Source organism: Hipposideros armiger, unplaced genomic scaffold, assembly GCF_001890085.2.
Source record: "Hipposideros armiger isolate ML-2016 unplaced genomic scaffold, ASM189008v1 scaffold_1182, whole genome shotgun sequence".
Classification (NCBI taxonomy): Eukaryota; Metazoa; Chordata; class Mammalia; order Chiroptera; family Hipposideridae; genus Hipposideros; species Hipposideros armiger.
In genome coordinates, this window is record NW_017732532.1 from 357,315 (window position 1) to 369,330 (window position 12,016).

General features: G+C 39.2%; 1 protein-coding gene across 3 annotated transcripts in view; it reads right to left on the minus strand.

Annotated features, from left to right (window-relative positions):
* ACSL4 (acyl-CoA synthetase long chain family member 4) overlaps positions 1 to 12,016 on the minus strand; it is a 51,243-nt gene that overhangs the window by 19,887 nt on the left and 19,340 nt on the right. For all 3 annotated transcript variants that reach the window (XM_019632828.1, XM_019632830.1, XM_019632829.1), the window contains exons 6-9: positions 10,008 to 10,158; positions 9,728 to 9,851; positions 6,434 to 6,505; positions 875 to 1,014 (exon numbers count right to left, since the gene is read on the minus strand). In XM_019632828.1, coding sequence (XP_019488373.1) covers positions 875 to 1,014; positions 6,434 to 6,505; positions 9,728 to 9,851; positions 10,008 to 10,158 — 487 coding nt within the window. The remainder of the gene's footprint in view (positions 1 to 874; positions 1,015 to 6,433; positions 6,506 to 9,727; positions 9,852 to 10,007; positions 10,159 to 12,016) is intronic.

Below are 12,016 nucleotides of genomic sequence, written 5' to 3' on the forward strand. Positions count from 1 at the left end.
GAGTGTCCGGCAGCCAGTGTGGGCGGACAGCAGTGGGCGACAGCTGCCATGAGCTGCCATGAGCCGCCGTGAGCGGCCATCCTATGGCCGGCGAGTGACTGCCTCAGCCGGGAAGAGCGCAACGATGGTGCCAACTTGGACCTGTGAAGCGACGTCCTCCACAACTAGACTGAAGAACAAAAGGACAGCAACTTGTCTATTCCCCTTCCCCCAATTCCCCAAATAAAATCTTAAAAAAAATAAGTACAATTTGATAGTTATAAAACAGTCATGGGAATGTAAAGTAAAGCATAGGGAATATAGTCAATAATATTGTAATAGCTATATATGGTGCCAGGTGGGTACTAGACTAATTGGGGGGATCACTTCGTAAATTATACAAATGTCTGACCACTTGCTGTACACCTGAAATTAATACAAAATAATATTGTAGGTCAACTATAATTGGAAAAAAATAAAAATAAAATAACTGTTATATTCATATACTTACACTATATTATGGAAACAATAAATCAGAAATTTTCATGCAGACGAAATCTTAAAAATCATTTTTTAAAGTTAGAAATTACAGTTTTTAAACTCAAATGTCTTGATTCAAAAAAGTCTATTCTAGCTTTTCTTCTTGAGACCAAATTTGATAATTAAATCTTAAATATTTATTCAATTATTAAAATTTGTTAAATTGTCAAGATCAGAGTTCAGGGTCCTCTGCTTGCTATATAAGCAATGATGCTTAAAAGTAAACAAAAGAGAAATTCAACCTTATGATCACAGTGGTGATGCTCAAATTAAATTAATTTGCCATTTCCTTAATTATCTTTGAGATGTAAAAACACAAAAAGATTTAAAGCCTCAAATTATAAAATGTACTTACAGATTGCAAAGTGGTGCATCATATCCCTTTTTGATCTGTTCCAATTTGTAGTCATATCCTATCTTGAACAGAGTTTTCTGAATATAATTCATCTCTTGGACTTTGCTCATAACATTCTTATAAATTCTATCCATGATTTCCTATAAGGTAAGCAGAATATTCAATAATCAGAAAAGAATACACCAACATCGAGACAGTCTTTAATTGAAGATACCTTATGTCCAACATCTTATGTAAGGTTTTAGTATAATGGGCATATTTATTATATACTTCATTTCACTGACTTTACTTGTTTACTATTTCAAAAAGACTAAATAAAGGTCTCTTCAGTTCTAGATACTAGATTATCTAAAAATTTTTAAAAGGTTAAACAGAATATAAATGTTCACCTCTCACATAAAGATATGTTTCCTAAAATTCAGTTCTTTCAAATATATGTATTCACTTATTCTCAAATAGCACCAAAACACCCAAGTAATCTGATCTAATCCTGATGATTTTCTCTTTATTACTATTAACTTGTGATTCTTATGTGATGAAGAGCTTTACAGTTTCTTAAAAAATCTTATGTCACTGTAATTTAGGCATTTCTATTCCAGTTTAATACAAGCTAAAATAACAACAACAAAAAAAGAATAGGATTCTTGGTCACAGCTCCAAAGTAGGACTAAGTTTGGGACATACTGACTCCCAAGCTAATACATACAAAATAAAAAAACAAAACAAACAAACTAACTAACTAACTATAAAGCCCAGACTCACTAAATTTAGTTTTTTTAATTACTTAGCACAAATTAACAAGAATTACTCTATAAAGAAAGCACACCTATTTATAAATACCTAGTTTTAAACATTTAAAATAGCAATTAGTGTAAATTCAGTTGTGCTACAAGGAATAACTTTATGAAGGACTCTTAATAAAAAGAGGGGCAAAGATCAAGAGCCGTTCACAAATGAGGACAGCAGAACCATCCCTTGGCATTATTCTAAGTGAAGTTAGTCAGAAAAGAAAACAAATGCTCTATCTTCTCATTTATATGTGGACTCTAAAAATGGTGAACTCATAGCAACAGAGAATAGATTGCCAGGAGCTGGGAGGGAGGGGGAAACTGGGATATACTGATCAAAGGGTACAAGCTTCCAGTTGTAAGATGAGTGTGGTTAACAACACTATATTGCATACTTTACAGTTGCTAAGGAAGTAAATCTTAAATGTTCTCACAACATATACACGGAAATGGTAACTATGTTAACTGGTTAATGTGTTAACTAATATTGTGGTAAAACTTTCACAATATATAAATGTATTAAATCATCATGTTGGGGCCGGCCGAGTGGCACGATGGTTAAGAGCTGGCTTGGGACACCAGAGGGCCCCGGTTCGGATCCCACATATGAGGGCCAGTGACACTGCCCTCTACAGCTAAGATGCTGAACAACAGCTCAACCTGGAGCTGGGCTGCTGTGAGTTGCCGGCAACGGCGTGGGCTGCAGCCCCTGCTGCAGTGGGTTGCCATGGGCTACCGTGTGTAGCCAACAGCCAGCGTAAGTGGCCAGCAGCCACCGTGAGCGGCCATCCAGAGGCCGGCGACCAATATGCATCACCCGGGAAGAGCGGAATGATAATACCAACATGGGCCAGTGAAGCAACGTCCTCCACAACTAGACTGAAGAACAAAAGGACAGCAACTTGTCTGTTCCCCTTCCCTGATTCCCCAATGCTGTTCCCCTCCCTCAATTCCCCAATAAAATCGTAAAAAAAAATAAATAAATAAGTAGTGACTTATTGTGTATTCTCACATTGTGAATTTTACAATACTAACTGGATCTTTTATTCTGGCTCAGGATAAGAGCAAATTCAGAAAACAGAACCTACCAAAAACAATTGTTGATATAGTTTTTTTTAAGGCCTATTTATACAGAAGTGCGAGGAACTAAGGGAACCAACAACGTTTGGCGAAGCATCAGTGGACTAGCAACATGGGAGATTATTAACAAGCTTCAGGCCTATAGAAGGAGAAAAGTGTTACTGGAACCTGAATGAGGACTACAGCCAAGGGAAAGACCTGGGTACAGCCAGTGGGAAAGAGACTGTGCAACGGGTGCCTGACACGTGCCCAAAATTGCAGCCCAGAACGGAAAGAGCAAAGGCAGTACGTACTCAGATCTCTCTCTCTTCCTGCCCTCTGAGCTCTCATGAGTGCCAACAGTTGGCTGAACCCAAACAGAAATCAGAAGGCAGGCAAGCCCCGGTAATTCATTCACAGAAGGTAGCCTCCCAAGACACAAAGTAAAGAAGAATGGATAGTGGGCAATTGGAAGATACACCATGTATCAGCGAACTCCTTGTTTATACTTCAAGCCTAAATTCAGACATTACTTCCTAGAGTCCTTGGCCCTCCCACTCCCTTTGTTCTCTGATGGTGTTTACTAAGGATTCCTGTACTTTGCGTAAAAAAGCCAACATACTGTTTCCCAAAACAAAACAAAACAGCACAAACAATCCTAAATAGCCATAGTGGTTAAGCAGACTCTGGGATCAGACTGGTCGAGTTCAAGCTTTAATTCTACCCCTTATGGGCTGTGTAACTTCATGCAAGTTTTTCTCTTTATAAAAATTTGGATAACAGGACCTGTCTAGCAGAGTATTAGGGAGGATTAAGTGAGATATCTACCTAAAGCACTTAGCACAGTGTCTGGAACACAGTAAGTACTACCCTACCTATTACTACCATCATTTCAGTTTGTAAACTTGGTGAATTCTACAGCAGCTTTAAATAAGGCACCTAAAAAAAAGGCAAAGGCTACGCTGACCTATTCTAATTCTTTGGTTAATTGGTAATTTTGTAAATAGAAGCTAAAAAAACCCCCACAAAGTATTTTCCATCTGTAATTCTTAGAAAAACTTGGTACAAACACTTCATTTTGCAATCTCAGGCTTTCCATGTGCAATGTCAATTCTGTGGAAGATATTGGGGTTAAGATTTAAACTCTGATCATAATACAAGCAGTAGTTATACACAGCCCCACTGGAGTTTCCAAAGCCTGAAAGTGGTTGAACATATTTGATTATACAAGTTTGAAACAATGTTAAATAATTCAGAATCTGTCATTAAAACTATAAAAGGTAACATCTTATTCTTTTGTAAAAGGCAGTAACTCACATAAGAATTTTGAGGGTCTGGAATTAAATTTTTTCTTTGGTAGCTCTCTCAAATGACAGTTTTTTTGGTTTTTTTTAAGTAACCATAACGGTCAGGAGGCTTGGATTCTCTAAACTCAGATCTGTCACTAACCAGCTCTGTAACCTTAGATACGCTGCCTCAGTTCTCCAGGAAGGCATCAGTTTCTTCATTTTTTAAATTAAGCAATTAAAATGATCTTCAGCGTACATTCTACCTTTAAAATATTATGACCAGTCCTCTCACTGTGTAATTTAAATTTGGTTAATTTTCATCACCTAATTTTCAAGTATCAGCAAACTACCAGACATACATTTCAGAAGTTTGGTGTTTCATCTTTTCTATACTTATGTAAGATTTTAAGGAACACACTTGCCATAATTACAATGAAGTAAAATTATTTTAAAATGCACATAAATACCTAAGAATATTACTTTTTAAAAAGGCCAAGTGCGCAGGATGTCTCAGCTAAAAAATAAATAAATAAAAAAAGGCCAAGTGCGGATTTCTGGTCAAGATGGCAGAGTAGGTAAACGCTGTGCTTGCTTCCTTTCACAACCACATCAAAATTACAAATAAACTACAGAACAACCATCATTGAGAATCAACTGAATTCTAGCTGAACCAAAGCCCTACAACTAAGGACATATAGAAGAAGCCTCCTCAAGATTGGTAGGAGGGACAGAAACGCAGAACGGGCTGGTCCCACACCAGCATGTGACCATTAAAAAATTGGGAGGGATATCTTGGCTGCAGAGGTTCCCCCTGTCTCTGGAGGAATGAGGGGTCCCAGCCCCACACCAGGCTCCCCAGCCCAGGGTTCCAGTGCCAGGGAGAGAAGTCCCCATAACTTCTGGCTGTAAAAACCAGTGAAGAGCGTGGCTGAGTGAGACCAGGATGGCTGCAGTCCCAGGTGCTCCTCTTAAAGGACCCATGCACGGACTTACTTGCTGACAGACTCACTCGCTCGCTCTGAGCTTCAGCAGTTGGGCAGCAGCTCCAAAGGCACCAGGGATATATGGGGAGGAACTGAGTTGTCTGGCTGCAGGATGAGGGCTGGAGGGGGAACCCATGCACGGACTTACTTGCTGACAGACTCACTCGGTCTGAGCTTCAGTGGTGGGGCAGCAGCTCCAAAGGCACCAGGATATATGGGGAGGAACTGAGTTGTCTGGCTGCAGGATGAGGGCTGGAGGGGCAGCTTTCTCCCTGCCAGACGAGCTGGCGGAATCCACCGTTTCACTGTTGAACCCTCCTGCCTCCAGACATGCAGTCACAAGGGGCCGACTTGGCAGAGTCTCCATCAACCTGGCTAACACTGTTCCTTCACTCCACCCTGGTGATTCCATGAGACCCTGCCCCACCCAACTTTCAGGCCCATCCAAGACGTTCCAGTGCCTTTCCCATAAAAACAGCCTGTCTTGGTTCATGCTGCAGACTTTCCTAAGGTCTCTCAAAGTTTCACAAAACCCGAACAAGCAGCATCTGGCTTCTACATGTCCAATACCACTTGCTGAGTATCCCTAAGCCTAGCACTAGCCACAGTCAGCCACAGTTCATGGCTTTGCCTCTTGAGACATCTTCAAGTGCAGCCATCTGTGAACTGAATTGTGACTCATGACAAGTGGCCCCGGGCAGGGCACAGTCTGCGGCTGAACTTGGCAGGACATAACCTGATGTGGGACCCTCCCAGGAAGCTCCAGAGTTGGCGTGCCTGGCGGCCAGCTTCAGAAAGAGAATCACCCAGCCACCTCTAAGAATGACACACCCAAAGTGGGCAGGCACCAGAGCCCTGCTAAAGCAAATCCTACTCTACAGGTTCAGCCCCTGCTCCATAGCTCCTCCACTATAGTCACGGCCAATCTCACAGCCAATCAGCCCAAGGGTGAATCCCTTCCACTGACATGCAAGCAGCAACCAAGGCTCAACTACAAGAGGAGGGCACACACAACCCACAGAAAGGACACACCTGAAGTGTGCAGCTCAGGTGATCAGGAAGACTGTACCACTGGGCCCCACAGTACCTCTACTACATAAGTTCACTCCACTAAGATCAGGAGACATAGAAGCCCTACCTAATACCTAGAACAAACACAAGGAGGCAGCCAAACTATGGAGGCAAACAAACATATCCCAAATGAAAGAACAGAACAAAGCTTACAGAGAATATATTCAATAATATGTTGATAGCATGATACAGTCGGTGTTGGCTGGTTGCTGGACTTATCACAGTGATCACTTCTTTAGATATATAAATGTGGAATAACTAGGGTGTATATCTGAAACTAATATAATATTGTAGGTTGCCTACATTTTAATAAAATTTGTTTTAAAAAGTCTAAGTACAAGCAATCAATGACATTTATACTCTACTCACAGGAACAGCTGCCATGAGTGTAGGCTTCAGTACAGTACAATCTCCTTTACTTCCTTTTTTAATTTTGCTGGACTACACGGAAGAAAAAGTAAATAGGATCAGGGAAACCAACCTTAGGAAAAAGATGTTATAATTCAAATATTAACAATAACAAAGGCATAAATTTACACATGGAATTTGATCTTCTGTTGCTCTGTGAGTTACCCACTAGAACTATCATAACCTATAAGTCTGGCGCGTAAGTGCTTTAGTCATTTATCCTGTAGATTATTTCTTCTAGCACATTTCAGCCTGTCTTAGAGGGGAAACTCTTATCCGGAATCAAGGAGAAAGGGATATTTTGGTAAATCAAGAATTACTCATAACATTATCATCAAACATAGGACAGACCATCCACTTTCAACAAAACACCTCAACTAAGGTTAATCAAACACTACAATAAAATTGAAGATAATTTTAACTTTATTTGATTAGACAAAAATAAAAGCCACATCTCAAAGTCACCACTATGAAAAGCAGTTAACATACAGAAATACTAATTTGATAACATTTTGGTTGACAGAACTGAAGACACTACCAATGACCACGTGTGGGTATGCACATATATACATAAATGTGTACACATTCTTCTTTTCTTTCTTATACACACAAATACTATTTGGGATTTCAATGTGAGAGCAGTAGGTAGAAGACTGATAGCTGCCCACTGAAAGGAGTGAATAAAAATAAGAATCTTCTATAATGTAGTTCATTAGTCTGTAAGTTTAGCTGTATCATGTGTTAGCTGTGGCCAATACAGGCAAGAAAAGCAGCTCTTAAAAAGTAGTGTGATCCACTAGTACTACCAGCTGTCATATAGCAGGTTCTGCTTGTAGAACTCAATAGCGTTTATCGTACTTTTCTATATGACAGGTGGAGGAAATAAAATAATTCCTTGCATTTTATGTATGTGCAAGTGTGTGTACATTTGTAAGTGGAAACCTATACCCTGCATGCACACTACACATGGAAGGCTACTCTGTAGAGAAAAAGATGGGTTCTTATGTCCTTCAAGTTGGAGCCGACCTCCATGTGCTGCTGACCAATTTTTGCTATAGAGAACAGTTCCAGAAGAGCAGTAGCCACAAGGAGCCTTTCCTGCTTTCTTTATGATTCTTTATAATATTTGAGTTCTAGTCTTCATTACGATCACCGTAACTCTAGTTATGACAATATCACTATCATCTGCTGGCTTCCACTGTGGTGTCTCAGGTCTCCCACATTTTTCTGATTTCCTATGTGAGGAGGACTCCTGAGTTTTAGATTCCTAGTCTGATTGAGACTCTTTATAGTCAAGTTTATTAAAAAGGTGGGTGTGGACGCTCCTGCCAGTTTTGTAACAGGCTTTTAATGTACCACTTGACCTACGAGACAGAAAGAATGATGTCAGAGCAGCAACAGTCTCCAACTGCCCTCCTTCTACACGCTGAGGCTGTTGTTATCAGAAAGGCAGTGAAAACAAGCGTTGCTAGTCTCCAGCTTCTGAACTTCCCCACTGGGGAAAAGAATCATACTCAAAACTTATTGAAATGCTTTCCACATTTTGAAAACATCTGAACCTAAGAAAAACTTACTACAAATGCATCAAATGTAATCATCACAGATTTTCCTTTACTTTTTTTTTTTTTACAATTTGTTCATAGGTCTAAGTCTTATTAAAAGGTCTATTTTGACTTTATTTCATCAAGTACTGCTTATTAGTTTACTGGATAATTTACTTATTTTCTCCATTACTACTATTCCAGTGGATTTTAAATGTGAACTTTTAGCTGACTGGTTTGGTAAAAACAGCTGCTCTCCATCATACAAAGAGGTGGTACTCCTTCAAGTATAAAGTAGGTAGATAGTTGTTTAGAACAAAGAACATTTTCTCATAGAAAAGCCACTTTAAAAGGTGGTTGGATTATCCCTGGGAGGGGTAGTGGTAATGAATGGAAGGGACACAAGGGACATTCTGGGATCTGCAAACGTTCTTTTTTCTTGATCTAGATGGTGATCATCACAGAAGTCTATATATGTTTGTGTATCTTAAATTCAATCAAGCAGTAAATTTAAGATCTGTGTGCATTAAGTTTACATCCAAAACAACCCCTCCCCCCAAAAAAAGAAAACACAGAAAACAGGTGCAATCTCAAATAAATCTAAAAACTCTACTTAACTTTTTGTCTAAATATTATACAACATATCTAATCTCTTCCTAAAATGGTATTTCTACAAAAAAGGTATTACAATTTCTATCTGTGAACACCAAGGGCACATCTTCTTACCAAATGATTGCTCCATCAAGATGCCCAAAAAAAAAAGCAGCATTGCCTGAGGTTCTGAAAAATAATAGCTGGGTGTCCAGTGATGGGAGCGGCAGAAGTCATACAAAGAATCAAGTCATTCCTACTGATACTCAGTTTATCTCTCAGTATTCTGAAGCCCACAGCTCCCTTAGGAGCTCTTTTTTTACCCCCAATGTCTGGTTGAAACTTTTCTATAGCCACTATCCCAAAGAAGAAATGAAACAGAACTGCGGACAGTAGGTATTAGATATGTGATTTCAATGGGCTTAAAATACATGAGTTAGCCCTACCCATTGTTGGGCTTCCTGCTATGCACAACTGGGTGAAGGGAGAAGCCTGACTCAGGGTAGAAAGCTGAGAGCTGCCTTGGGACATGCTGCAGTGCTATCTAATAGAACCTTTCCTGATGACGAAAAATGTTCCCTATGTGTGCTGTCCAGTATAGTAGCCACTAGTCACGTGTAGCTGCTGAAAACTTGAAATGTGGCTCGAGTAACTGAGAAACTGCATTTTCTGATGCAATTATAATTAATCTGTATTTCAATATGTGGCTAGGGGCTACTGTATTGGACAGCACAACTCTGGAGAAAACTCAAAGCAAAACTGGGCCCAAATCCTACCACCACATCTCCCAAAAGCCCACCAGTGCCATGGGCAAAATGTCAAAAAGATTCAGTGTATTTACATTCTCTCTCCTAGCTCTCCAAGATAAAAATCAAATAGAGAAAGACAAGATGAAAGTAATTCTTAGTTTCAAAATAGTTTTAAATAAAACATGCACGTAAAGCAATGCTAACAATTCCACAAGGTTCTTTACTATATCTACACATTGCTCATGAGAGGTATTTTGGAAGTCATGGAAAAAGTTTTAGCTGAATTCAAATAGCTCATGCTTTAGCAATACTATGTTCTCAACCAAACAATGCACCTTAATATGATCATGCCAATAAACTGAAAAGCTTGTCACCTGGTCAGAGAGTGTAAGTGGAGAAGAATATCCGATTCTGCAGCCATAGGTAAAGCAAGATATCTCTGCTGTCAATTCTAGGACATGAGCCAAAGGCAAGTAGCCAATATATGTGTCCTTTGGTCTAGAACAAAATAAGAGAAACATTTTAGCCAATCTTAAAAAAGGCACTGTAAATTAGAAATGTCAATAACCTTATCGTTTTAATATAGATGGAGTTTAGAAAATGCAAACGTGAGCTCTAATTTCTAAGAACGTTGAATGATTGATTCTCTCTTACCCCAGGCCAGGAATTCTCTCACACTGGCCTGCCATCCCAGCTATCAAGTTGCTGTGATGCATCATCACTCCCTTAGGTCGGCCAGTAGATCCGCTGGTATACATGACGATAGCCATGTCCGAAGGAGTTGGTCTATTTGGAGTAACGCTTGCTAAAATGAAAAAGCACCACATTTATTCTGCTAAGTGAAGAGGCAGTTTTTAGATTTTGACATAATAATAAATGATTTAAAACAAATATTCTCTATTAAAAATCAAAAGATAAAAAACGGTTTATCAAATCTGGTTAACTGCAATGAGAACTTCAAACTCAATTTGGCCCATTTTCTGGATGTGTAGCCTAATCCCTCCCTGTCTGCTCATGCCTCTCTCCAGTGTTGTGCACAAAGCAATGTTGTGAAAAGATTTCCAGGACATTGGAGAATAAAAAAGATGAGTGAGGGTATTGTGGGTAAGCTCCTCAGGCCTCAGTTTTCTCATCTCTAAAATGAGTCAGTTGGACTAGATTATGGTTCTTAACCACTGGTGAGCCTGGGAATCACCTGCAGAGCTTAAATCAAACACCATCTCTCAATCCTAGTTCTTAGAATTCTGATTCTATATGTCTGAGATGGATCAAAGGCTCCACAGGTGACACTCATACACACACCCAATTGAAAACCACTGGACTTGATGTGTTTTTTTTTAAGTTTTTACAAAAATAATGTTATTTTAATGTAACTAAACCATGGATGTTGAATTAGAAAACCATTATACATTTAACATTATTTTAAGATTAGATTCCACACAGCAAGTAAAAGCCAAAAGATGTTTTTTCTCTTTCTTTCTTTCTCTCTCTCTTTCTCTCTCTCTCTCTCAGTTGGAATACTTGTTGTGTGTCTGGCTTGGGGATTATTTTGGGTCTTCCAGATTTAGTGCTTCTTCCCCTATCTGAATCAGATACTTAGATTCTTTTTAATCAAAATTAGAGAGGACTTTAAGTATACTAAGAGACAGAGACCAAGTATAGGGGTTTGCATGTCCTTCATTCCCTATCAAATATAATATCTAAAGAGTAACTAAACTTCCCTTCTTCCAGCACCATGTCTGAAGATAGGAATGTTTTAATCATCTTAAGGGTCCTGAGCCCCAGTGCCATCTTTGCTTATTGAATGATTAGTGAAGGAAAATAGAGAGGTCTTCCCAACAGATTATATTCAGCCATCTTGAGCAGGTGTCAGCAGTTTTCTTTTTTTATTGCAAAGGACCACATAGTAAATATCTTAGGCTTTGAGGGCCATATGGTCTCTTCTACAACTATTCAACTTTACTGTTGTGGAATGAAAGAAGCCATAGACAACTGTGAGATGAACGGATGTGACTGTGTTCCAATCCAACTTTACTTAGAGAAACAGATGGTAGGCTGTAATTTGCCAACCTGTGCACTAGAGTCATGCTTCTCGAACTATCTAGTGTGAAGACCAATTTTTCCCCTTATAATTTATGGACAGATGTTTTTGAAAAATAAAAATGACTTACTGGAAAAACAAAATAAAAAGATATAACCTAAGAGCTTAACATTTTTAGATTAAACCGACAACATTACACTTCAATAAATATAATTAGGACAGTCATACATGGGGGAAAAAAAAGAATCACAAAAACTGTAACTGTTGTTACTCGAACATATCGTCTAGCCTACAAATAAAGAGAACTGCTATTACAGACATGCTTCTTTGTCACTCCACAATACTAAGCAAAAAGTTGAGTAAAACCGCAACTCCCAGTATTAAGTGCCTATATGCACCCTCTAAACATACACTGTACATACAAAATTTTAATGTGACATAAATTTGCTTCTTGCTGTTAATTTAATCTAGGTTGGATTGACAACCAGTGCTACTTATAAGAAATAATGCATATGGGCCGGCCAAGTGGTGCACTGGTGAAGAGTTGGCTTGGGACACCAGCTCTGAGCAGCAGGGCCCCGGTTCAGATCCCACATGAGGGCCAGTGACGCTGCGCCCTCTA